The sequence below is a fragment of the Syngnathus leptorhynchus genome, chromosome 10, assembly GCF_054491065.1.
Source record: "Syngnathus leptorhynchus isolate UIUO chromosome 10, UIUO_Slep, whole genome shotgun sequence".
Taxonomy (NCBI): domain Eukaryota; kingdom Metazoa; phylum Chordata; class Actinopteri; order Syngnathiformes; family Syngnathidae; genus Syngnathus; species Syngnathus leptorhynchus.
The window spans coordinates 5,088,826-5,116,582 of record NC_141204.1 but is presented as its reverse complement, the minus strand read 5'-3'; the positions used below and the strand labels follow the sequence as shown (position 1 = coordinate 5,116,582).

General features: G+C 40.2%; 3 protein-coding genes across 13 annotated transcripts in view; 2 read left to right on the top strand and 1 right to left on the bottom strand.

The window, feature by feature from the left end:
- The first annotated feature begins 3,237 nt into the window (after positions 1 to 3,237).
- LOC147050084 (acetylcholine receptor subunit alpha-like) lies at positions 3,238 to 10,421 on the top strand. Its single transcript, XM_085922867.1, has 10 exons — positions 3,238 to 3,355; positions 6,251 to 6,393; positions 6,584 to 6,628; positions 7,859 to 7,968; positions 8,060 to 8,255; positions 8,370 to 8,607; positions 8,698 to 8,921; positions 9,072 to 9,186; positions 9,256 to 9,380; positions 9,649 to 10,421. Exons 1-10 carry the CDS (start codon positions 3,301 to 3,303, stop codon positions 9,775 to 9,777), a joined length of 1,380 nt encoding a protein of 459 aa, XP_085778993.1. The 5' UTR covers positions 3,238 to 3,300; the 3' UTR covers positions 9,778 to 10,421.
- LOC147050076 (endoplasmic reticulum junction formation protein lunapark-B-like) overlaps positions 9,701 to 27,757 on the bottom strand; it is a 102,128-nt gene continuing 84,071 nt past the window's right edge. For 5 of the 11 annotated variants that reach the window (XM_085922869.1, XM_085922870.1, XM_085922871.1 and 2 more), the window contains 16 exons: positions 23,553 to 23,633; positions 14,898 to 14,942; positions 14,783 to 14,824; positions 14,615 to 14,665; positions 14,404 to 14,540; positions 14,274 to 14,332; positions 14,155 to 14,195; positions 13,984 to 14,067; positions 13,856 to 13,907; positions 13,679 to 13,789; positions 13,422 to 13,532; positions 13,243 to 13,348; positions 13,051 to 13,121; positions 12,699 to 12,869; positions 12,371 to 12,451; positions 9,701 to 11,483 (listed from right to left, as the gene is read on the bottom strand). In XM_085922869.1, the coding sequence (XP_085778995.1) occupies positions 11,305 to 11,483; positions 12,371 to 12,451; positions 12,699 to 12,869; positions 13,051 to 13,121; positions 13,243 to 13,348; positions 13,422 to 13,532; positions 13,679 to 13,789; positions 13,856 to 13,907; positions 13,984 to 14,067; positions 14,155 to 14,195; positions 14,274 to 14,332; positions 14,404 to 14,540; positions 14,615 to 14,665; positions 14,783 to 14,824; positions 14,898 to 14,924 (1,323 nt within the window). In that variant the 5' untranslated portion in view covers positions 14,925 to 14,942; positions 23,553 to 23,633 and the 3' untranslated portion in view covers positions 9,701 to 11,304. Of the gene's footprint in view, positions 11,484 to 12,370; positions 12,452 to 12,698; positions 12,870 to 13,050; positions 13,122 to 13,242; positions 13,349 to 13,421; positions 13,533 to 13,678; positions 13,790 to 13,855; positions 13,908 to 13,983; positions 14,068 to 14,154; positions 14,196 to 14,273; positions 14,333 to 14,403; positions 14,541 to 14,614; positions 14,666 to 14,782; positions 14,825 to 14,897; positions 14,943 to 15,003; positions 15,227 to 15,261; positions 15,412 to 15,594; positions 15,666 to 23,552; positions 23,634 to 27,757 lie in introns of those variants that run through there. The other 6 variants (XM_085922873.1, XM_085922876.1, XM_085922875.1 and 3 more) reach the window with 6 other exon arrangements.
- On the top strand, positions 22,258 to 25,240 carry LOC147050083 (homeobox protein Hox-A10-like). Its single transcript, XM_085922884.1, has 3 exons — positions 22,258 to 22,702; positions 23,274 to 23,412; positions 24,614 to 25,240. Exons 1-3 carry the CDS (start codon positions 22,258 to 22,260, stop codon positions 24,711 to 24,713), a joined length of 684 nt encoding a protein of 227 aa, XP_085779010.1. The 3' UTR covers positions 24,714 to 25,240.

Here is a 27,757-nt window from a genome sequence, read left to right as displayed (position 1 = left end):
GATCTTCTGAGTGAAATAATAATAATATTTTTCTCCCCTAAGTCAACAGGATAACCTTCAAAGAACCACATGCTGCTTCACCACTCCAATATACAGTACCCAGTGTCTTCCTCAGTTTGAAGCGCTCACCCAAATTTGTATTTTAATCCATCGGGGAGGTGCACCTTGTGGATGTAGGTAAATTAAAAGGCTTAGCGGCGCAAGTAAATATAGAATCGTATAACCCAGAATCCTCATTAAAATATTCAAGGACGCTTATCATTAAGGGACGTGAGTAATCGTCTCCTCACCTGGAGCGCCTCCAGGGGGACGTCTGTTTTCGGAATAGTCTCAGTCGGAGGGAAAAGCTCAAGCGTGAACAAAAAAAAAAAAAAATGTTGCGCATAAGCTAGATAAAAAAAAATAAAAATAAAAAAATAAAATGACGTTTCATCACGTGGATGGAAAATGTGCCAACTTTTCTTCTGCTTGTGACGTTGAAAAGAAAATTCAATCTGTGGGAATGTTCCAGAATGAGAGACATGTTGATATTATCTTGTCTTTACAAATGACTTGTGAGAACAAGAGAGGACAACACAAAGCTGCGTTTAGGTCTTAAGAAGACGACATGATGATTTATGTTGTTGCCGGGAAGGACGCAGCGACATGAAAATATCGCGAGGAGCTTTGAGCTTTTAGGGCTGTACATTGCTGTTCCCTTAAGTCTTGAAACCCAAACCTTTTTCTTTTTTTTTTAAACCCTAACCTAGGAATCCACCAATAAAAAAGAAGGCTCACAATAAATAATGCAAGGAGCACCCTCTGGTTATTGTACCTTGGAAACAGAATTTGATCATTCTGTTCATATCATTCACTAATAATTTACTCAGCACATCTTCACTAAATGTGCAAAAATACTGTACTTAAAAGCTCTTTTTTTTTTCCCGCCAATAGCTCTCAGTGGAATCCGTTTTTCATCATCTTTTCATCTGCCTGCCTCTAATCCTCAGTGCTCTCACATTTGAGTCATAATTACAAGAATCTGCATTTTGTGTGTAATCTAATTTCATATACACGGCAGGAGGTTTCTCCCTCCTGTCAACAACGGGGGGAATTAAACCCTCGTGATGCACTAAACCCGCTCTTCAAAATCAAATGTTGTCTAGGTCAGAGGACATCATCTGTGTCTGATTATCTCCGTGCTTCCAATCAGCCAGCAGGCGCGTTCAATTAGACGTGTTTGTCCCGTAAAAGGCGGAACTTTACGACAAGTGCCAAATCTCAAAGAAAAGAATTGGGTTTGGGGTGCTTGGGTCTTTTAGTCATACAATTCCCGGAATTTGCCAAGCCTATTCTGACACTCAAGTCAATCCGAAGGCATTCGGTCTTGAGCAAGGCAAGCAAAAATCAAGTCCTCATTTTTGCTTTGTACGCTCGGAAGCTTTGGTGCGTCACTCCTACACACACACACACATACACACACACACATAATGAAAGTTCCGCTGTCAGCAGAGGAAAGTTAAAATGAACTTCTAGCAGATATGCATCTGCCGTGTCAGAGGGGGCCGCCGCCGCCAAGGAACAAAATGGACTGATATTATCAGCAATATATTACAGATGTATTGGAGGACTAGGAGGAACTATTCTTAGTCACAATGGGGAGAATTAAAATATGCGTTGTGGTAGAATCGGTGTAGATATTACAAGTTGGGTGACTTTTGGGGGACTCTAGAAAAGGGATGCGTGGTGTTTCTATTTTAGGAGAGTGCGATGAGAGAGATGTAAAAGGTATGTTTGGTTACAAAATACACACTCAAGGGTGTTGCTACTGGTGAGCAGTGATGGTGGTCCTCTTTATGGGGTGGAGTGAATTGGTTAAATCGCCAATGAAGTCCCAGGATTGGCTGTATGGTGTGCTTTTACAGTGCTGCACTGACACCTAGCGGTCGTAGTCGGAATGTCGGGAGTCTTGCGTTCAAGTTTGTTGGAAAATCAGATCACCCCTTTGAAATTCAGTTTTGCAAAATGCACAGCTTTTTAAATAACACAAAAAGAATAACTTCAGATATTTTCTACATTTTTATGCAATAAAAAATGTCAAGTCTTGCAAGAAAAGCTACAATTGACATATTTAAAGAACTGAAGTTGAAAATGGCAAAACACTTTGAATTCACATTGACATTAGAACTAAAATCATTCCCAAAAAGCAAGTGAGGTTAAGATAAATGGCCATCATGCATTTTCATCATTTCCACTCAAGGGTTGAATTAAGTATCAATCCATCTGCTATCTACCCAGTGAGATGAGCCAAATGTTATTTTTAAATGCAGCACATATGGTACGCGAGCAAAGCGGTGACTGCGTGGAACTATTCCGTTGTTCAATGTTCACTTTTCTGACAGTGTGCGCATGAGTGTGTACACATGCCTGGCATTCCTGCAGTGAGAGCCTTCAGCTGTCCTCCTGTCTGCCTCCGTGTCTGTCATCCATCACTTGGTCTGTCTGTGTTGTGCTGCCCAGTCTGTTGTCCACATAATGTGGGCTGCTAAAACACACACACAGCAGAATGACATCACTTGCACTGTAAATAATCACATTGTTTAATTGAACATTCCATCTCTTATTTGCAAACTCAAAACGATTTTGAAATGTTGATTTAAAATCCTAATTGGTCATTAAAACCAAAGTTTGAAACATTAACCCTGACTTGAAAAGGTCATTTGAAAACCAAGTTTAAAACACCAGTGGAAATAGAGGGGGGCAGCGGGAGCACTGCCCTCCCCTTAAATTATCTTAGAACCCCCAGATGCCAGGCCAGATCATTTGTTATTGAGTATTTCCAGATTTACCTGAGAATTTTTTCCCCAAATTTTTACCTGTCCACATAGGGAACTTAAAATAAATCTTTATCAGCATTTTTTTTAAAGAATTTTGTGGTTTGTAAATATATGTTTTTGTTTGATTTGCTGACCCACTGAGCTATCCTTACTTTGAAACCCCAACCTTGTCTGAAAATCCGTACTTTGAAACCCTGAATTTCTCTTGAAAAATCAACTTTCAAACCTTAACAGTGGTTTGAAACCCAAATTTGAAACTGAGAAGACACACACACACTTTCCCAGCTGTCTCCAAGCATGCTGTGAGGTGTGTATGCTGTCCCAGCGGGTTTGTGTGTGTGTGGGGGGGGGGGACTTAGAAACCAGAGCTGGCTTCCTGACTTCTCCTGCTGCTGCGGCTTCACTTTAGTCGCCTGGAGGCCGACGGGAGGCGAGCGTTCCACCTCCGCTCTTATCTTATCTTTGTTTTGTGTCTAACTCTGATATGAAGCTGTCAAACTTTGACACGTTGCTGTTCTGGATCCTCTGCGCAATGGCTGGTGAGTGCACGAATGAGCATGGGAAATGTCAGTCCCATCTCCGAGAAGGGCCTGGATCCATTACAGCCACTTTAAAGGAATCTCATTTGTCATACAATATTATAGCATTTTTTATAGAGCAAAAATAGCACATGCATAATTGTATACTTTATTAAAAATAACATTCAGGAATGACATAATTAAAAGGGATGGGGGAAAAAAACATTCAACAGTTTGCACATCAGGATTAACTCACTGCTGGCTTGGACATTCGGAGTTCATATACAGACAAACAAAACAGATTTCACAACTACTCTTTTGCAGGAAGGTAAAGTAATAGAATTTTTTTTTGCAGCAGCAGGTACATAATGAAATTTTTTTGTTTACTTACATGTCCTGCTGCACCATTTGTGTTCAAATATCAGACGCTAAAAGCGCCCCAGTGATGCAATTTATTAGCCCGTCAATGCAATTTCTCATAATATGTTAGCATTGTGCTAGTGGAATTAAATGCAAATTTGAACATTGTGTAATCCTCTTTGGTTTATGTATCATTTTATTCACAATCAGCTGAACTGTGGCTCATATCAAAAAAACTCATCAGTTAGAGTCAAGTCAAGGTACCGCTCCTGCAACTAGTCTTCTAAAATTGGTCAGAGTCCTCGTTTAGATTTACTATCATGTGTCTGAACAAAGTGGAAGCTGAACCTGTTGTTTTCTGCACAAGTGAGTTCCCCTCCTCGTCGCCCTTGAGATTCCCTAAAAGCGACAGCTCCGCATTGTCAGCATTCTCGCCCATGATCATATTTGAGGCATTTCGTCAGGGCAGCAGGTGTCCTCCGCCGCACGCTGATTTACAAGCCGGGAAAAGGCGAACGTTTAGTCACTTTGGACAAGGACGCAGGGGGGGACTGGGAAGCTGTAAAAATCCTCACCGCTCAAAGTCTCCATAGAAAATAATAGAGGACGTTCTGTGTTTGACGGCGCTCTCTAATTCTGTTCACAGATATTAAAGTGTACAAAGAAGTTCACTACTATTAATGGGGAAAACATCATAACAGGAATATCGGGGAACATTGTTTTCAGCAAATTATTTTTTAGTGGGTGTGGCTTAATTGGGGTCAAGCATAAGAGGCGCTAAAGATGCTAAAAGGCGGGTTAGCATTAGGCTACTAAGAGGAGGTTTTTAATCAACTCCCAATTTTTATTTCTGTGGTTAGCATCTCAGGTATTATTCAAGTGCCCCCAGCGTAATTAATGACATTTTCCGATTCAGCGCGCAGGGCCGGTCGTGTGAAAAATGGACGTCGGGTGTTTCTTGCCACCAACGAGCGGATAAAGACGCCGTAAAAGTTGCTAAATCACCGGACGGCCTTTTTGTTTTATTGTCGGCCGGTCGCTCCAAACAATATTTACTAGCTAGCCGTTACCAGCGCATACATCAAATTGCAAGATTCTGCCCGCTTGATTGTTCTCAGGTGACGTTCCCCCTGCAGGCTCTCTTATATGATCAATAATATTTATGATCCAATATTTCATCCTAAACACGTGCTTAATGTAAAAGTAATTCATAATCTATTCAGCTATTGTCAATTGCACCGATATTCTACGAGGCCTGTCTGTTCGGGACTATAAAAGGTTGTTTTATGCTCCAATAAAATTGCACCGCTGTGTTGTATTATAAGCAACGAGATGGTGTTGACACACTGAGCGTATTGCTGCAGGATCGACGCAAAAGAACTTCAGGAGAAAAACTGAACAAAAAGATTCAGTGATATAAACTTTAGACAATCTGGATGCTGCTTTTTTTTCTTCTCAGGTAAACAGGTAGGGGAGGGGTGAGCGGTTCCACACAAAATGCTTTTAGCATAATGCTACTGTCTAGCAAATCAATAGCCCAGGTAACAATTTCACAACATTTTAAAACACCAGGAATAGAAGCTCAGTGTCAGGTAAACCTCCGTGTGCCATTTTACTTGGAATCTGTCTGGAAATGTGAGTGGAGGCCAATTGTTGATTGACAGCTGCAAGTGCACGATGGGTCACGCCCCCTTTTCTATTTTGGTGGGCGGCCACATCAAAAGCAGCCACCGTGACGGACAGAATAACAAGTATTTCCGTCTTTCTGGAAAACATTCAAGAGTAGACAACGCAACAAATGTGTGTGCACGTGTGCGCCAGCAGCTGATTCCAGAAATAACACACACACACACACACACACATTTGTATACACACAGAAGTTTGCTACTAAACAGCATCATGGCCCATTCTTTGGCGTTTTATGGGCAAGGATAGACACTTACTAGAAATTCCCATAATTCCCATAAAAAGATTCCAGAATTGCTTTTGAAATGAATGGAGCACTTCTGAAAATATACTGAAATCACTGGCAATGAGCCACATGCTGTATAAGCATATCCAGCCTCTTAGTGCTTGCATTAAGTTCTCTTCTCCATCAACCCGATAACAAAGACCGGCCGCTTGTTGATCCCGGCTGAATCCATCAGTATGCGCCTGTTTCGGCACGTCTGTCATGATAATTCCCCACTCTTCCTGTATTCCGAGCCGTGGGGGTCTCGGATTGCGGATGGGAAGCCGAGCAAAGGGGGGGGGGGGGTACTTTCGTGGTTCCGGCATTTGACGGGACTAACATTACTAACAGTCAGGGACTTGAACATTAGTCAGATCAGGTTGGGTGCTATAACGCGAGCCCAAAATAACATCTGTGATGACAAGGTGGCATCCATGTTTGAACTCCTCAACTCACTTCAACATACTGGAGATGCCACCAGATGGCCAGAACAAAAACAAAAAAGTGCAGATTTCATTTGTTTTCTATGAGAGAAAACAAATCTAATTTTGGTGATGATATTCAGAATTGATTTTGTCGGTCACACAATGAGGTTTGTGTTGCAGGTCGGGCGCTGTGCTCGGAGGACGAGACGCGTCTGGTGAAACATTTGTTCGACGGCTACAACAAGGTGGTGCGCCCAGTCAACCATTTTAGCGAAGCGGTGGTGGTCACCGTAGGGTTGCAACTCATCCAGCTCATCGAAGTGGTAAGTATGCAAGGCGCCCCTAAACTTTAGAAACTTGTGCAATTACAAAATAAAATGGTCTTAGATTATTGACTATCTTCCAACTCAATAACCTCAGGACGTGAATTTCATTACATGCTTTGGCTACAAAAGGTCAACGTCAAAATAACGAATACACTTCAATGAGAGTATTTCTATTTCTGTTCTTCAGGATGAAGTGAACCAGATTGTGACCAGTAACGTTCGTCTTCGACAAGTAAGCAAGCGTATTCTTTTAAAAAATTGTTCTGTTGAGTCCAATCATTTTTATGGTATTGTTTCACAATATTTTCAGAATTGTTTTCAGATGACATCACTTTGCTGAAATATATAACCTGTGTCTCTTTGGTCATGGATGTTATGCTCATCCATTCATCCATCCATCCATCCATCCATCCATCCATCCATCCATCCATCCATCCATCACAAGAGAAAATGCAATCTTACTACTGTATCACTGTCCAGGCCATTGACTACTTTACCACTACTAAAAAAGGAGCTCTTCATTTTTTTTATTTTTATTTTTTTTACCCAAGTTGGAAGCTAAAAAGATTATTTTGGCAACAAATGACCATTACAAATACGAGCCTTAAATTTTCTTTCCAACAGTTAATGCCACATTTAAAGTGAACAACGCTCCTCCATAGAAACAAAAGATTTGTTTAACTTACTTTTAGATAACTTCAGCCTGCGTGACATTTTCTTTCCAAGGTCTGCTTGCTTTGTTTAAGATGTGCATGTACGCGATATATCATCTACAACGGGAGGGGACTAAGTCACACAAATCTACCCACTACAAAAAAAAAAACGACGTTTGCAAAATGTAAATATTCATTCTAACTCATAACAAACTGACATTGCACATCAAACTGCAGGCCCGGTTGCCAAAGTTTGCCCATCAAACTTTTTCTTCTCACCTGCCTGTTGCAACGATCCAATCAAGTGGGCTCGTGCACAAAGAGCCTGCGTGCACACTTTGATGCGTGCATTTACACAAATTGGCCAATAGGTGTCACAATATCTCACTTTAATCAGTAGTTCAAAGCAAATTATATTGTTATATTTTTTTTATTAACAGATTGATATCAACACATTTCTACAAGTTAATTGTGAGCAGTTGTTAAATGTAGGATGCTGATGAATCATTACACACTTTATTGTCTTCAAACGTTACGCTATCGCCATCTTCTGGTCAGTACTGGAAATGCTTACTCTTTCCAGACAAATGAGAAAATCAAGTTGTATTTTAATTATAGTATTTATATATTAAAATCAAAACAAGTCTTTTTTTAATCATTTTAATAACTGCATTTAAACATAATATCCAATGACAAAAGAGATACAAAAAATATTTGAACAGTAAATTTAAATTAAGATTTCCACCATTTGGTACTCATCAAGCTTCTGTGTCACTGTAAGACCAAGATCTTTTCTCTTTGACATGCAGCAATGGACAGACGTGAACCTGAAATGGAACCCTGACGATTACGGTGGCATCAGGAAGATCCGAATCCCTTCCGTGGACATTTGGAAGCCTGACTTGGTGCTTTACAACAAGTAAACACACTTTGAGAGTTGTAGAAGATCAACTCCTGAAAAATACAGCAAGATGTGTTCTTATGCTTGTCCTTTCTGTCATCTTTCCCAGCGCTGACGGCGATTTTGCCATTATTCACGAGACTAAAGTTTTACTGGAGCACACTGGCAAGATCACGTGGAACCCGCCCGCCATATTCAAGAGCTACTGCGAGATCATCGTCCTCCATTTCCCCTTTGACCTGCAGAACTGCAGCATGAAGCTCGGCACGTGGACGTACGACGGCTTGCTAGTCGTCATCAACCAGGTCAGTTTTGCAATTTCTAAATGTCCAATTTTACAGTACTTTAGCTTCATCCAGACTAAAACAAGCAGATTTTGCACAAAAAGCTGAATTAAGTGTATTTTTGCACACTTTTAGGACAGCGATCGTCCTGACGTGAGTAACTTCATGGAGTCTGGAGAGTGGGTTCTAAAGGATTACCGGAGCTGGAAGCACTGGGTCTACTACACATGCTGTCCCGACACGCCCTACCTGGACATCACTTACCACTTCTTGATGCTGCGCCTGCCGCTCTACTACATCGTCAACGTCATCATCCCCTGCATGCTCTTCTCATTCCTCACCGGCCTTGTCTTTTATCTGCCCACAGATTCTGGTGTGTGCAAATGTGACAATATTTTAAGAACATGAAGTGTTTGGTCAGCAGTCTGCATTGACGTCGTGGGCATTTTTTTTTTTTCTCCAGGCGAGAAGATGACGTTGTCCATCTCTGTCCTGCTGTCCCTCACTGTGTTCCTGCTGGTCATCGTGGAACTCATCCCGTCTACGTCCAGCGCGGTGCCTCTCATCGGGAAGTACATGCTGTTCACCATGGTCTTCGTCATCGCCTCCATCATCATCACCGTCATCGTCATTAACACGCACCACCGCTCGCCCAGCACGCACACCATGCCTGCTTGGATTCGGAAGGTAGGGCGAGGTCATCGGATGTGAGCGGGTTTACTCACATCGTGTTAATTGGTGTTCCTTTGTTCAGGGGCACAGCGTTAAGTCTTGAAAGTTAAGGATTCAATCTGAAGACATCCTCATCAACTTCTGTGCTGCTTTTGCTCCTGGCAGGTATTCATCGAAACAATCCCCAATATGATGTTCTTCTCCACTATGAAGCGTCCCAGCCAGGAGATTCGGCAGAAGCGATTGTTTCCCACCGACATGGACATCTCCGACATCTCAGGTTAGAATATGGACAGAATGTTGACAATTCCAAGGAACGGCGATTTGACATGAATATTGTGCGGTTCAGGTAACCCCACGCCTACCAACGTCCCCTACCAGTCGCCCATCATCAAGAACCCCGACGTCCGCAGCGCCATCGAAGGCGTCAAATACATCGCAGAGACCATGAAGTCGGACGAGGAGTCCAATAATGTAAGAACAGAAGACCTCCACTAAGGCATGAGAGTTAATATCATTTGCAGTGCTGTGGGTACAGCGCCCTCTTCTGGCTGTGGAGGGTCACTGCCTCTTTGTGGCCCATGATGTAGGGTGTTTTGAGGAATGAATACAGTTTTACCACACTGCGGGTGTGGTTTATGCTAAGCTATGCAAACAAAACACTGAACTCAACGGGGACTCCAGAAGGTAGGCAAACAGGAAGTATTTTATATTTTTCACAAAATCTTTGCTATGGTTGCAGGCATCCGAGGAGTGGAAGTTTGTGGCCATGGTTCTGGATCACATCCTGCTGTGCGTCTTCATGGCCGTATGCATCATCGGCACGCTTGCCGTATTTGCCGGTCGACTAATTGAGCTCAACACGCTGTGAACGTCTTCCTCCATGGAGAGGACATTTTGGATTGATTAGGAGGTTGTGAGATGGAGGTGTGTTTTGTTTTTTTATGTTATTTTTCATGCTTTTTTTTTATTTTTTAATCAAATATGGTAAAGTCACTGCTGTGTGGGCCAACAACAAAAAACAAATCACGGTCCAGGAAATGGCCACCGGGATGGAGTTTGCACACCCCAGCGTTAATGGCTAACGTCGCGTCTTGCAATCTACGCTGGTCATACTTGAAATTAATTTTGTTGGCTTTGTTATTGATTGTTGCTGTTTTTTTATTCCTGCCATGTCAAATACATAATCTTGAGTACTACACATATTTGGAAATATTCAAAAACAATATTTTCTGTATGTCATGTGATTGACAGATGCTAACCGGCTACCAATTTGTGTCATACTCTAACAGTAAAAAGAAATAAATGGATTGTCAATAAAAAGATTGTGGCTGCATTGTTGCTGAGCGTTTTGCCAGCAACGTGATTGATTGTGCAGCCACAATTGATTTGATTTCACTCAGTTTGCCAATGAAGTTCATATTGAGCTCACATATTGTTGTTTTTTTTAATAGTTTTTTTAAATTGTACATGAGCAAGTTGGAAATAAACTTGTAACTGTGAAACAACGATTCAAACGATAACATGCGTAATCACATTGTAGCTGAGAAACTTTCATTTTAGCAGCCAGTGTCTTGAGAATCGAAGAATGTACCTTCTGAATCTAGCAGAGCAAAAACAAACAATTGAGGACATTCAAAAATGAAAATGTTTCAAATTCATAACAACTAAGGTCATTTAGGAATAAGTAAATGCCACAAAAAAAGCAGTGATTCCCAACCACTCTGCCATAGTACATCCATGTGCACTGAAAACGTTCATTTCAGTCCTGTAATTCAAGATAAAAATCACAGGAAGAAATGTTTTGCAATAATCTATATTTACTTACAATGGTTATGAAAAGTAGCACGCTAGCCAAAGTGTAAACACTGCTACATGAAAGCCAAAGAGAGAACTTAAAACTAACAGTACCTCATCATCTGCCATTGTCCATAAGGCCGAGTAAATACTAGGAAAGTCAGTGCAAATGCAGTCGAGAAGACATTTGGCAAACACTTCTAAAAATTGATAAGTGGCAGTTTAAAGTCACCTCTGACGAGTCTTCTTATTATCCAGCTCGTTTTAAATTAAAATGATAAACAACAGTGCCAACTATTTTAGGAAATAAAGAAATAAATCTTACATTTTGGCGGAGGAACTGCAAAATGAATGCATTAAATATCATCACAAATATTACAAAACTCTTGGGCCTGATTTCCGGTTACTAACATAGCCATATGTTGCAGATTCCTGGTTCGAGACAGTCATAACATTCTCAACAATGTCGATTTGCCTTTAAAAAGCAGCTCACTCGCAAAGACTGAATAAATAAATAGGGGCACAGCAATGATGTGCCGATTAGCGTTTAGCCTCTGTCTGTGGTGGCGAATACCTTCAAACAGCTTTTTTTCCTGCGCAGCTACGACAGATGAGGCGCATGAGCGGGGACGTCTTGGTATTTCTCTTCCATGTCCTCCTTTTCCTCTCCCTCTTCCTGAACTTGCTCTTCAAACTCCTCTTTCTCACTCTCCTCGACATGGCTCTCGGCCTCGGCCATTTCAGCGGAAGCTTGGCCTCCTTCGCCCATCTCTCGCTCATCTGAGGAGAAACGCCACGAAGGTCAGAGAGCAGGCAGGCAGCGTGAGGTGATGATAGAGCGGCATGCCAAATTGGGAAAAAATGATTGTTGAAAGGATTAAAACAAATGATTTGCTGTTAGACTGCTTGAAAGTGAAGCGTTGGATTTCAGGTAATTACACACATTAGGAATACAATATTTCTCTAAATAGACGCCCTCGGGTGTTTAAATAAAAAAAAGTTGATTTTATGGTGATGATTTGGAGCAGTGAACCACTTTATTAGAAATGTGGCCACTATTTTAGGAAATATAGTATTTAAATCAAAATGAATCATAAAAAAAACACTGATGTACAATGATAGAGTTGATAACCTTTCAGAAAATTCCAATTGCAGGAGGATGCATGAAATATTTTTCCAACACATCTTTTTGAACTAACTTTTGACTTGAGTCCAATAACAGGTGATTTTTTTTTCTGATGAGATCCAACACAAAAACTCCATCCAAGATTCAGAAAAAATAATTTTCACACTTCCATCATGCCATTGAAATTTGATGGTAGAGGTGTGCCTAATCAAGTGGCTTGCAGAATAGACACCAAGAAAAAAAAATCCCTCAATCAGAAAAGGTCCCCTCCTGAAAATCCAATGCAATGTGAACGGGTCCCAAACAATCAGGCGCAATTTGTGCATAAAGTACACGAATCTGTCATGTGAACTGATCCAATTATGTAATTAAAATGTCTTTTATGACTCAACATAATTGGAGCACTCAGTGAGCCGTGTTATTATTGCCACCATCTGGTTGTTCCCTCACAGATCAAATCAACTGAAGTGAGAGCAGATAAAAGGAACAGGAAGGAAGGGAGGAAAGGAGGAGGACCAAGTAGGGACTCGGGAGGAGGGACCTGGACTCTGTCGAGCTTGTTTCTGAGGGTTCTGCTGGACGGGGAAACTATGGACCAAACTCCACGGCGCCGGCGCCTTGGCTAGAGGCAAGATCACAGCGTTAAAACGCAGAGCTTGGTGCTGTCGGTCAGACGCTCTTGTTATTAAAGCGCGCACGACGAGAAGCAAATGGAGGTTAGAAGTTGGAGGGAGAAGACAATGAGGCAAAAGAGTGTGGCAACTTACTACAGAAAAAAAAACCAATTTTTGACAACCATGTTGGTATTTGATATTGTCACAGTAAGTAAAAATTGCTAAGGCAGTTATGCTAACGGAGATTGTATTTACCTCCAGAAGGGGGCGCACTGTCCTCTGTGTCAGTGCCAGAGCGTGGTGTCCGTACTGGAGATGGCACTTCGGTGCGCAGCTTCTTCTCGTAGCTGAACTCCGGCAGCCTGGGAGCTTGAGGCCGTGTCTTTCGGGCAGGATTCAGGAAGTAGCAATACGCACAGCGGAAGGCTGGCAAGACCCATGACAAAAAACAGCTAACTCACAAAAGTCAACATCAGGTGAACTCAAACAAACTTCAACCTTTTTTTGGACCATAAAATGTGACTGAAGTACAGTGTCAAAATTATTTTTTCATTATTTCCAATGAAATTAAAAATGACACTTTAAATTTGTATTTTGCTGTTCTTACCAATGTATTGGAACTCTTCTTTCAGGGCCATGCCATTGTGGGAGAAGCACTGCTGACAGATTAAGGCATATCTGAGAAAGCAGAACAGAGGATTTGCTGCAACGATTAAACAGCACCACCTTGTGGACAATTTGCAGGTCGCTGGTAAATATTCATAGAGAAGGATCTATTTTTTTTTTATTTTTTTTATACCTGTTCTGCGGTCCATCTCCCACCAGGTACTCAACCACTCGGTCCAAAGCGCCTCTCTCTCTGGGCAGAATGGGTCGCGCCAGTGGAGGACCAAGAGGATGCATGCCTGGATATCAATATTTACATCACACTCGGCACATGGGTCTCCATTCTTGGCTTTGACAGTCATTTCAGCTTACCTACACCTGGTATCGGGGAGGTGGGAGTCCTGGCTACTCCCCCTTGGTAGACAGCAGCAGACAGGGCGACTCTCTCGGGCGGTCCGCCTGGAGCTGAGAGAGGAACATGTTCTGGAGAAAGACCAAGACAAATGAAGACACTACTGCGCGTGTCTAAGTGTCTTCGGATTCCCAGTTGCACTGTATTTCATACGTCACGCTACAAATACAATTAAGACAAATTATAGAAACTGAATAGCTGCTTGATGTTAACTCACCCAAAGGTGTGACCCCTGGGCCTGGCGTGGGTCGAACACCTGGCGGGGGAGTCATCACCATGGCAGCGGGTGTCCCCGGAGGTCTCGTCGCCACACCACGTTGGCGAATGTCTGACAATAATATGAGGCCATGAAAAAACTAACTGTGGTAAATGGTAAGCTTCATATTTGTGGTACCTTGTCCAGGCCTGGGGGTCATCTGAGGTCGCACCGGGGTTGACTCCAGCTCCTACATAGTAAAAATCAGCAGACAAATAAGAGCACATTCAACTGCAATGAAAAGGCAAAAAAAAAAAAACACCCACAGCTTTCTTCTTAGCTTCTGGATCAAAGCGTTCTAGGATGACTTTGGCATTTTTGTATGTCTCTGTTTCCATCACTTCTTCTAACTGCAAACACAAAGTTTCATTTTAAACAGGGACACAGTTAAGACAGATGAAGAAAATTACAAATTCTAACTGCTGATAAGAACTTACTATCTTTTTTTTGGTAACCTTTAATTCTTCCAGGATGTCACCTGAAAAACAATAAGAGGCCAAAGTATCTCAGAAAAGACAAATATAGTGGAAAATTAACTTTTTAATTGTATACTTACAATTCCTCTCAGTGCGTTTAGAGAAAAGAAAAATCAGCAACTTCCGGATGAACCACACCCTGATGGAGAGATGGACGTTCAAAACAAAGCACAAAACGGGCGAAAGTTCACGTCGGTTGTCTTTACTCACAGCATCGGGTACGCGAAGAAAGGCAGTGCCATGGCTAATCTGTGAAGCCACTGCTCAGGCAGGTAGAGGCAGTAGACCACCAGGCAGGTCAGCAGGTAGAAGACTGACGAGTAGAGGAGCAGGCGACCCACCCACAACTGCACGCGCAAACACACCAATGAGGTCAAAGAAACAACGAGCATGTCTAAACTTTAGTCTGCATAAAGTGAACCTTTTGGAGTCGCTGGTTTTTGGCTCGAAACTCCTCTAGCTCCTGTATCTCCTACAAGGGGGCAGGGGATAAACTGTTATTTTAAAAAAAATCTACGTGGGTTATTAGATTGTCGTGACACGTCTCGGGTGTTCATGGTGAGGATGTGAGATGAAAATCAGCCATCACCTTGTCCAAGTTCTCCAACTGCTCCACTGTGGTAGGTTTGGTCTGCAAGGAATAATATAGAAACACATCAAAGTATTCTAAAATGGTAGTTAGGCTATTTGGCTAAAACACATACCTTCCATCGTGAGATCACAGCCCCCATGGCACTTCTTTTAGCTCACTGCGAAACAGAAGAAGCAGTGTTAAAGCGTGTAATCCTCCTTAAACGAGGCAATACGTACTGCTTATGTAATTAACCACCATAATTGCCTTCAGCGTCATTGTAGAAAGAGTTGAGCACAATGGGCTCCATTGTCAAAGGTTTAAGGAGGGTAAATGTTGGAATACAAAAACATGCACGTATAGAGTAACATGCAACACCCTGCTCTATAGTAATTACATCAAACTACATGCATTTTGATCAGTTATCAATGTAAAGAGATGAAGAGGCACTCAGAACTCATGCGAAAAGCCTGCAGGCTAGTTAAACAAGTACCCACTATTCTAACTCAGCATGAACGTAGATGCTCGCTCCTTAGCGACTGGTTAAACACAAGGATGATGTTTTATACATATATAAAAGGAAAAAAAACGCAAAAAAACAAAAAGTCGCAAACCGTTGCAAACGAGTCCTACATGACACTTTTGATCAAAACTGTTTGCTCATTTAGCTGCTTAGCTTCTCCATAACATTTGTGATGCATACGCAACAATGACGGGATTTCAAATACATTTTGCGTGCAATTAATGTCGTTCCATTCGGTGGTGTATGGGGCTTTAACTTTACAGTAATTTGATCAAAGACCAAGTTAAAATGCAAACAGAATTTTTACCTTCCGATTTTGGACAACAGAGCGAAGTGACAGATAGGAGGTTTGGTTGCGCAGGGTGATGACGACAGCGGAAGAGGCGTGGAAAAAGACTACAAAATCATTTGCATTGTAGTTTTTCATGAAAACGCGTTTTCAACGCTCAGTAACCATCATTGCGGTCAACATCATTTGCATATCTATTGATTTGTAATGATAAATTTTGATTCCAAAGGTTTGGTTGCTTGAAGTGTTGTTTTTTTGTCACTAAGGATTCTGTGTTGTAGATTTTCCTCCCAAAGATGTTCTTTTTAACTCCGAGCTGTCGTCGAGTTTATTTCGGGAAAAAAATCAAAAGTAACAATTATTAATAACGTAATTATTTTTTAAATTGATCAGGTATTTTATTTATTATTATTGGGTGTTCAGAATCAAACAATTCAAGTAGGGAAGTGTCGCACGTAGGTAATTTATTTCTAACAATAACAATTCTCACCGCTAGCTGGTGCTATTTGACTGTTTCATTGGACCTACGAGCACAATAGCCACATTAGGCATACGCTGCCTTTCAGATTCGTCATATTTTTCACCGACTGCACGCCATTTCTTATACTGTATGTCCACACACGTATTTCACACACTAATGGAGGCGTCATAATACACGTTTCATTGTCTTTGGATATTAAAATTCATAGCAGAACCACCTTCTCCCATAAAACCATAACGGCACGTCCTCCCAGTTGTTTTTTGTGTTCAAGTGACACCAGCTTGCCAGTAAATCGTCCGCAAAAGACACTAATTGATGCTACGCGCACGCACTGTGGCCCACACGTGCACTGCATGGCGTGCATATAGCATGGAATATGATTATGAATCAATGCGTGCATGCATCATGATGCGTGTGGCCTTGAGCTTTAAAAAGGCGGTGTGCGTACTTCCTGTGCATGATGATGAGTTATGGATGCCATAAAATTGAAAATCCTCAAGCACACGCGTTTGTGTTGCATCAAATTCAGCTAACATAACCCAAACTTTTCTTTTTTTTTTTTTTCCAAACACCCAAGCTCAGCCCGACTTGCACATTAGCCCGGTTGACTGAGCTGTAATAAAGCAGCAGACCTCAGCCAAGGCCGTTCGGTTATGATGCAAATCAGTATATATTTCCAGCGAACTATTACGCATGTTAAAATATGCGCGCGAATCCTCATTATTTCAGCAAAGACATTAAGGTGCACGCCTGTGCAGATCCCTTTTATAGCCCTTGTAGTCGCTGAATTAAGAGCAGCCCACCGTGAAGACATATTTTACTCTAGGCAACATGCACGGCCACTTTCAACCTCATTTGCATGAACAAGGTCTATTTGCATGAACAAGATGCAGAAATATGTTCGAATATGGTATTCACAGAGCAATCCGGACCTGAAAGCAACAAGAACAACATAACGCTATGTGATTTAACGTAAGCACTTTTCAAGTGCATTGTTCTTTAGAAAAAAAATCACATTGTTTGATTAATTTATTTCTTGTGTGTTATAATTTAATAATAAAAATATACAAAATCAAATAAATCACAAAAAAACTTTCATACAATCAGATTTTTCAAATTTAATCTGTTTTAATATTTTATAATTCTACAATAAACCGTTTTTTAAATGTACAAATGTGCTTTCAAGTATCATTAGCCTTTTTCTCGACCCCACAATAAATAAAATACCATTACATATCATGTATTTTCATGTTGCAATGCATAATTAGGTTGTTTCTCTTTTTAAAAATGGAAGTATTGCAAAAATATGCTGGTGGTTTCCATAACGCTCCTGTAAAATATGATTTTGTATTTTAATCGGCGTCTAAAAATAATCACAGAATTCCACGCAATTTTATGCATTGACTATAAGACAGAATGCGTGTGTGTGTGTGTGTGTGTGTGTGTGTGTGTGTGTGTGTGTGTGTGTGTGTGTGTGTGTGTGTGTGTGTGTGTGTGCGTGCGTGCGTGCGTGCGTGCGTGCGTGCGTGCGTGCGTGCGTGTGTGAGGGTCTATTGACAAGACATTTTACAGTCCACCATTTGCTTGCATCCATGCAGCCGTTGTAAAGTGTGGCACTTTGGTTCAAAGTCACTTTAGTGCAGAGGACGACAGAGTGGGGGGCGTCATTTATTGGACTTGGCGGTCTGAGAGTGTCAAAAAATAAAACAGAAGACGACAATAGCCCCGGGTCCGTGCGGAAGACAGATGCCCATACACACAAACACACAAAAATACACGCGCGCGCGAATATAGGCAGGTTGTTGTTGATAGGACTTCAACGTGCAAGGTGAGTGGAAAAAAAATAATGGAAATACTGTATGCAGAAAATAAATATGAAAAAGTGTGCGTGCGTGCGTGTGTGTTTGCAGTTTGATAAATATAACAAAATCTCCGTTTTATTCAAATACTAGAACAACTTGAGAAAATGTTAATTTCGCAGCGGTCTCTCAATATTTTCCAAAATTATGGCCTGTTCCGATGTTGCCTACTATGAGAAAGAAATATCACATCATCAATAATAGTGCTGTGATTTCGATGACGACAAAGGCACATGTAAAAAGCTATTTTATTGTTCAAGTTAATCTCGACGCGCTTCGCAGAGATAGGAGGAAAATTTGACATCAACAATGATCTTATTTTAATTACTGTGTTTTAGACAACGGCATAATTTTCTTTTTATTTTCTATTATAATTACCTCGGGTAAGGCTTTTTTATTCGTATCAATCAAATCAATTTGTAACATTTAAAACGAAAAAGCTGCGTAATACTGAATAATTGGGAAATATACTCCGCGATATACTAACAATTTGTGGTAGGACTATAACGGGATATTTTTGATAGAAGACGGGTACATTTTATGAGATTATTCTTAAATCGTGCTGATATTTTTCGCTTCGTTTTGGTCGTCATTGTTAGACTGCATCAGATTTTTAATTATTATTATTCATCATCTCTTATTGATTTGTTTGCTTTTATTTGTTTGAATTCAACTGAACTTTAAGTAAATTCTGCCCTGCCTTGCAACGTCTTCATACAAAGTCCTCCCAAAAGTTGATTTTTCATATTTGCCGTGTAGGTCAACGAGGACGATGTGAGCGGTTTAACAGTTGGCGCCCAGATAAGCTTTTGCATCGATTTGGGGCCAGTTTCACTGCGGGGAAACTTGCAAGAATGCACGCAAACTATCGACATTAAAATATTTTTTTCTTATATAAGAAAAAATAATAGAGACTGAATTGTCTGCACTTGTATACCTGCGCTTTTCCCAGGCTTGGAACATTCCATTTAACGCACCTATATAGCTTCAAATACGTAAAAATATAATATATATTTATATATAATATTAATAATATATATATATATATATATATATATATATATATATATATATATATATATATATATATATATATATATATATATATATATAATATTAATTATATATATATATATATATATATATATATATATATATATATATATATATATATATATATATATATATATATATATATATATAGCTAGATAAACTTAACATGGCAGCTGTATAACTGCACCTTGTCACATTGACAATCGTTGCGAATATTTTGGCTTCACAGAAGAATAGAAAGTCTGCAGTTACACTTTTATTGTGTATGCGCAGCCCAAAGCAAACAGTTTAGCAAGGCCTTCATAAGAGTGTGTGCGAGCGTGTGTGCCTATGTGTGTGTACGCCAGAGGGTTGTTAAACTTTAACAACAGTGTTACATGCCCAGGTAATGGGCCGTTTTAGTACTGTTGCATGCGTAATGACATCCAAAACAGGTGAAGTTGTTAAAACTAGTTGACCCTGGCCATGATGTCACACACTTGTGACACAACGCGGCCATTTCTCTGCACACAAATATGACGTCATTTGATTGATATGCCAGGCTTGACCTTGCGGAAGGAAGTCATAAATGTGGAAAATAAACGAAAATGTGAGTTTGTTTAACAAATGGTTATTATTGTGCCATAATTGATTTTTGTCAATGAAAATATACATTGGACACGAGATTAAAGTAATTTGAATTCTTGTAGGTCTAAAAGCAAATTTTCTTCCTAAAGAATAAGGGAAGATTATTATTATTACTTTTTTTTTTTACCATGCTAAGAAATAAGTAACAATTTAACATTCAGAACACAAAATACGGCTTGAAAACAATAAAACAAAATCTCTAAAACTTGTAAGAGCGTGGTCGCAAGTACGCTTTGTGCCTCTCTCAAGAGTAAAAAGAACCCAACCGCTGTTTAATAGTAAAGTGTAAAAACAATAAAACAGTCAGACTTAACTTGTAGTCCCTGTAAAGCTAAAATAAAAATGTCTTGTAAAATTGACACATTTGAGCGAAAGGGGTCTTGTTAACAACCTTGACCAATTAAAAAGATTTTAAAAATGTGAGTTAAAATAAAGCATTAATGTTTTAAAAATCAAGCCATTGTCCCCGCCACCAAATACTGTGGGTTTGGCCATGCTACTACATGTAGCATCTTGAACCACCATCACCATTACACAAAAAGCTGTTCAAAACATACAGAAAGAGCGATTCTCCATCAAGGGAGTCCTGCTTTCCAACCAGGATGGCGTGCAACGAGCAAAATCCTACTCAGATTCATCCAACTAATACACGCTATAAATCATGGAGAAAAAAAACAAAGACGTACTTTTCCTGCTATGAAGTGACCAGGTCAACTAAGACCGGGATTTATTGCTGTATTTGCGGCTCAGCTGCTTTATTAAAGGACTGACCCTTCTATGTAAGGCAGCACCAGTGGTAGCCGTTTAATGAGATACCACATGCCGCTAGGTGTTATTAGCCTCATGCTAACTAGCCAGATGAGGAAAATGCTGGACTAGTGTGAATGTAATCACTTTTAACAGTTAAGATAACTGTGTTTTTACCTGCAGTTGACTTTTTTTTTTGGTTGCACTTATGTCTTTTTGTGTACAAAGGAGCACAATGGAAATAGTACCCTTGGGCTTCATTGTGTTTTTATCCTCTGTGATACTTGATTGTGTGTTGGGAAGTGCTAATGTGCTCTCTTAGGTGCTATTGGCAAATTACTCAACCACCCCATGGAATGTGATGATGAAAATAATGGCCTGTATTGTTACTAGCAGTGGTGGATGCTAACAGTTGATCAAGATGCTAAGGGCTAGCTGCTTACGGTGAACTATGACTATGTTGCGTTTTATGGGATTGATTTTCTGGGCCTTTTTATTGTACAGTACAACTGGCTTTAGTTAAAAATAAAAATAAAATAAAAAACCGCACCGCTTTGGTTCAGTAGACACCGTTAGCTAATAGCGTACCGTTCTTCGACGACCTGCCAATGGCCTCAACTGATGCCATCACTCAGCAGCACTGGTTAACCGTTTAGCTAGTTAACAACCAGTTAGCTCATTTGCTGACTCCCACGTCATTCACAAAGCCAGGCCTACTTTTTAAAAGGTACACATACATTCAACGTCACAGATACTACAGCGCAGCAACCTTGGATTAAATCCGGGTCACGACGTCAATTCAAAAGTTCTTAGCAAACATTTACTGGTCCTTCTGTCTTTAATGCTCACAATATTATACAAACAGTAATGATCAGAAGATTGTAGATTCTCAGATGAGCTTCTAAATGGATGCCAGAAAGTTCAGAATATTGCCGTGGAACCCTTTTCTACTCGATGTGGAAGAAGTTCCATCTGGTCCAAAACGTTAAAAAGGACATCTCTTTCACAGGACTGACTATTTTATTGTTTTTTTCATACCCACATTAATTGTGGTAAGCTTATTTTGAACTTAATTATCATTTGCAAAAGCAGAATTTTAAAATCATAACATCTTTTTCTATGTAATTGCATATAAATCAACACAGAGGCAAACACGCGTAGACGTTTGGCTGCAGCCAAGATAAGGAAATCTTTCCTTTCGCCCATAAAAAGCATGAGCTGAAGCAGTACCGGGACGTCTACTCTCAGATTTACAGGACTCGAGCGAAGCGGCTGCCAACCGAGCTCCGATTGGACGCTTTATTTTAGAGCCCGAGCTCCTGTTAGACTCATTCAATGACATTCAAAAGTAGATCTGCTTTGGACATCAGCGATGCTGTCCATCAAAGATTTAGGAAGTGCTGCTCATTCCCACAACCCAAAGGACCCAAATGGCCCAAAGGTGGGTCGTCCCAGATGTCAGCAGCCTCATTAATTCTAACTGGATGTAGTTATCAAGTAGACCATTATAAAGGTGTGATTTGAGCAAATAAAAAGCATTTGGGAATGTTTGTTTTCCTCTGTCGGATGATATCATTGGTCCAGATTCAGTGAGAGCCACTGTGATTTTTATGGGGGAACCGGATCCCCAGGAATGTTTTTCCTTCTTTTTGCACCATGGAGGAAAAATTCAAAATAAATTCAAATGCATGGAGACAGTCCACGCAGACCGGCCATGATCCTAAGAGAAAAAAAACACTGCCTTTGTTTAATTGTACCCTGCAGACCAAAAAATGTGGGCAGGCTCAAGGTCAAAGTCTTATTATGATTTTTCCAAACGTCTCCCCAATCGCCTGCAGCTTACCATGTGCAGCTGCACTTTTATATCGTACACATTTATGTGACATGAACCTTTTTATCTGGAAATAAAAAAAAATGTATTTACCAAGCTATAATAATTCGCTGTCTGATTCGGGCTTGGTCGGCGCGGGTCTATGGGATCACAACACGGCAGCGGCTCTGTCCGCGGGGTACCGGGGCCTCTGCTTCACGGAGCCACGCACGCATGAGCATCCTCCCGCGGAAAGGTGGGCCGTGTACCAGGCGGGCCGTCAACCCACAACACCGCCAAATTTTTACCACAGCTTGCCGGAGACGTGCACAGGGGCGGACCAGAATCAAGCTTATTTTCTGTACGCGGGAACCCAGCAACAGAATTTCCGATCCCGGCAAGGAGGAACCGAGGGAAGCCGGTCGGCGGTGTTGGATTTCGGGGAAGGAGCGGCGAGCGGGGACGGAGGGGAAAGTAACCAGGTCACGCCGGTCTGCGAGTCACCCGAAGCCGGGAGGAAGGACGAAGTGGACGCGCCTTATTGCGGAGGTTGGTTCAGGCCCGAGTGAGTGGACGGCACGCACTTGTTGAAAAATCTCGAAATGCATTCCTACCTTACAAATCTACTACTTTTGTTTTTATTCTAATTAGCCTAGAAAATATAAGATTTAACTGATAAGCGAGATAGGTTTCACGTGATGCGCATATACAGCAGTTTTGTTGTCAAATACTATTTTAGTATATTGTAAGGTCAACATTCTATTTTTTAAGTGTGTAATATAGAAAATATTTAAGATCAAAAGTGACTTTTTTTATTTAAGAATGTTGCACTAACACAGCACAAATATATGGTGGGGTCGGAATTATCTTTCTTTTTAAATATCAGAAATTAATATTATATGAAGTAAAATTTAAATGATTGTATCAGTAAATTGCAGAACAATTTTGTATTTTGAATTAGAATTCAAACAAAAAAAAGATGTCCTTTTAATGCAACCCTTCATTCTGCCCTTCCCTTTCTACAAGCAACATTGCAACGTTTCTTCTGCTACTAAATATGACCTATCAGATTTCCTTAATTTTTGTGCTGACATGTAACAAATATGTTCTTGTATGGCAGCTGCAGCAAGGAGGAGTAAGAAGCGTTGTCCTTACTCCAAGCAGCAGATCAGAGAGCTGGAGAAGGAATTCCTCTTCAATGTCTACGTCAATAAACAGCGACGTGCTCAGCTCTCTCGTCTCCTGCACCTCACTGACCGGTATGTGTATCACCTTGCGCAATGCATAAAAATAACAACACGTGTGTGTGTGTGTGTGTGTGTGTGTGTGTGTGTGTGTGTGTGTGTGTGTGTGTGTGTGTGTGTGTGTGTGTGTGTGTGTGTGTGTCGCATGCACTCACACGTGGAAAGCAGTAGAGCCTCATTTCTTGCAGTGTCCAAGCTTCTTCGATGACACCTCAAGTTTCCACGCGGGCTCCTTCCTGCAGGGGGGAAAGAACATTTCATATTTATTTGTATATGCAGAGCCGTTACATAGCAACAGTGGCTTGAACTATTTTGGCAAAGTCAGCCGCATTTTTTTTTGAATGGATTCACGGTTTCGATAGGCAAGAATGACTTTTGTTATGTCTTGGCTTAAATTGAGCTTAAACTCAAAAGTAAAAAAAGAATCAAAGTAGTCCTTGTAAGAACATTCTTCTACTTGGAGTAAAGATAATTTGAGATTAAAGTTTTTTTCTTTTGGATCATTAAACATGCCCTGGGTCAATTTGATCCAGGAACATTGCATTGTTGTTTCGGAGAAAGGAAGAGGAGTGTTAGGTGTGTCAAAAGATCCATTCATTTTTAATTTCCAAGCAATTTTTGGCTCTGTTGAATGAGTATAAATATCTCTTAAATTAACCCCAAAGGGCAAAAAAAAAAGCCCTCTAATCTGTTATTAAACTATTGTGTTAAGATCAGAATTTGGACAGCTTTCCCGCAGGTAAATTTGTTTGTCAAATGTGTCCACCAGATGGCGTTACTTTATCTCCATTCAAAGCATGCAGCACAATTCCACACTTTTTACTGTTTGCAGCGGTCACAATCGCAACCTGAGCCCTTTAGGCACTGTGATGTCCTTTTCAGTCGACAGCAAGTACAAGACAAAATTCATATTCAGACAAGATTCATATTTCGCAATTGTAATACTCTTCATAAAGGGTTCAAATGTTGGCACGTCAATACTTAACATACTAATGTTAATAGCATATTCCTATTTGGATTGAATATTCATGTTTACGATGATGCCAAGTGACATCATGGCTCTAAATCCGACCACTAGCTGTCATATGTTTGGCGTGCAAAGAAGCCAACACCCAATATCCACATTAAATCAGATGTCTTTTTGGAGCCTTCATTTTTTTTTTTTTCTTATTTATGATCTTTCTGTAAATCAACCATGTGTTTTGTTGTTGTGCAGGCAGGTGAAGATCTGGTTCCAGAATAGAAGGATGAAGGAGAAGAAGCTGGGCAGAATGCAATTCTACTGCAACGGACCTCAATCTCTCATGGGTGTGTGAATTGGAGATGGTTAGATGGCGAATGTCGAAATGTCTTTCATGAATGTGATCAAAGAATCACTGAATTCAACAAACAAATACATTTGTATGAATGAGGTTGTATTGTGTTGTATTTTAGGTGACACTTTGTGTTAAAAAAAAAAGTCACATAAAGCGCAAAACTCCTCAGTTATCTCTCTCCAAATATATCAACATATACTTCCATGATCTTTAAAAATTATGGTAGAGCAGATGATGGATTAACACAAACATTTGTTGAAATTAGATAATTTTTTTCATTTTAACGTTTCCTTTTACATGTCTTCGAGTAGTAGTAAAATGTTACTCAAAACAACACAAGCAGTCAATAATAGAAATGACAAAAGAAAGTTAAATGCTTGTTTTTTTTCCTGTTCTTATGTAGAGGAAACATATTGCATTAAGACCTACATTAAATTGTGATTACTTGCGAGGTGGGATAATGCATCTCAGGAATAAAATATAAATGTGCAAAAAATGTCCTTTTGCTCTTTTCGAACATTCTGAATAAAGACATGAAACAGTACTACCGGTGTATGTTAACAATACGGCAAATTACGTGAGCGCGATGTCATTTACAAGCTTAATCGTGACTTTTAAGGTTTTGACATTGCAAATACTCTACTTGTGAATGCAGGTTGTTTGTAACACAACTCTGAGTGCTATTAAATCAACTTTGTTGCCAGGTTACGACACTTACATTTGTGTATCATCCATGTGTGAAGGGTACTCCAAGACACACTCATCCTTTCGCTTGTATACGTGTCTTTGCGTCAGTGTGTGTGTGTGTGTGTGTGTGTGTGTGTGTGTGTGTGTGTCTCAGACGAGTCCAAGTCTGAAACTTGAACCGCACACATCAACACCTCCCAGCCCTGCAATTTCCTCCAACTCGGCTACTTTTATTGGGGGCAATAAGACTCTCTTCACATTCACTCCACAGCCTGTCTGTCTATATATATATATATATGTGTGTGTGCGCGTTAGTGTGTATTTGTGTTCATTTGTGTGTGCGTGACGTGAACGCACACCCACAGACAGACACGGACAGGCACATGAAAGAGTAGATTGTGTTTTAAATGAGAGGCAATAAAGTGCAGCAGCAGCCTGTTCAGCTGTGTGGGCCAACACTGATGCACTTCCACTTTATTGTGCATTAGTGCCTTGTTGCCATTTGATCAACCTTTAAAGTCCAATGAAGAAATAAAAATCGAGTGGGACCTGAAGTATATAGAAAGCCATTTTTTTTTAAAAACATTTATTCAGTATCCTTGATTTAGCTTAAGGGTACTAGTAGTAGTAGTACAAACACTAGTAGAATGACTAACTAGTCATATTATTTCCATATCTGGAAAGCCACTTAGATTTGAAATTTCTCGAATGTGCTGAATTGTCTTACTAAAAAGGTCATAGAATTTACTAGTACACAGACCTGGATTTCAGAGATACAGAATACATTGTCAAAGAGCGCTTTGTCGAGCCCACACACTTTTGATGTGAGATAACGTTGCCATTTACATAGACGATAGCGGCATATGCGATGAAAACACATCATAATGGCTTCTGATTGATTTCTCCGTGTCATTTTGATGACCCGAGTCAATGCAGACTGGGAATACAATTAACATCTCGCTAGAAATGCAATTATGCAAATTGGCTCGGTGCCATGTATGAGTTCTTTTATGTGTGAAATGTGCACTGTGGTGATATGAGTGATATCATCATATGTGAGGTTTTATGGAAATCTGTCAACTATTGGAGTAAAATCTACTACTACTAATATATAATATATTGATTTAAAGGTTTAAAACTACCATAGCATCCATGCTAGTTTCAATAGTGAGTCTATAGTGTTTTGCAATGTGTTAGCATTATGCATTTATAAGGCAAAGTTACCTTGATTTTTGAGAATTTCCAAAACAACTCTTAACACTTCCTCTGTGGTGATGTGAGGGTAAGATTGAGGCTGCTAGGAGAGAGCGCCCCCCGGAGGCAGGCACAAACCTCCCAAGGCTGCACCAGGCGAGGCGCAGCCACTAACTACGAGCGAAGAGCTAAATGACATTTTAGGAGCTGATTCATGCCTTTCTCTCTTTAATCCCAGACCTGCTGCCGGGGGTTTATTCTAGGCCGATAAAGCAGCGAAGACATTTTAGGAGGTGAAATATGGCCGCGCTCAAGTGTTGGCTGCATGCAAGCTGCTCACTGTTTTTATTTTTTTTTCTCCCCCCCCCTCCCCTCAAGTCTGCAGATGGAAAACTTCATGTGCTAGCCTGATTGGTGAAATGTAGCTGCAGTCGTGCTTAAATACCAGGGGGATGGCTCACATTCACATTTTTGTTTAGTGCCAATACATAATAATTAAGCTTATTGAATGAGATTCCATAGAGGTGCCTCACTGTACAATTTCAATTCATCCAGCCAATAGGTGGCGCTAGCCTGTTGAAATGTATGTGCTATGAAGAGCAGAAATCTGAATTGTCTATTCATATATTGTGTATTACAATACTTATTTTTTTAAGATCTCGAATAGTTGATACTACAGAGTAGAATGTGGAAAAACGGCATAGTTGCAAGCTATATCTGATTCCTTATTGTAATTATTATAGATTTATAAAACAATCAGAATCCTGAGTGCATAGCTATTTTCTATCCACCAGGCAATTCAATTTACACATTCATGCATGCTTTCTATAACTGTGGAAGATTAATATTTATTGCCAATTAAAATAAATGATGCAATCTTGCATTTATTAGTTTGCATGCTTCTCTATATTTCATTTATGGACTGCATTTTAAAATATTATTATTTTAAAATATTAGCCCACCCCTAAAAAATAAAATAAAATACCAACAATATTTTTGTCACCAATGTGAAAAGATTTTGGGGGGAATAAACCCATTGATAAATACTGTTGTATACTATCCGTTGTGAATATTTGGGTTTTATTTTCATTTTTAGATTTTACTTTTACAAGCTAACACTGGAGCTTTGCATGGAAGAGAAAGAAATAATGTTTTTTTTTGCT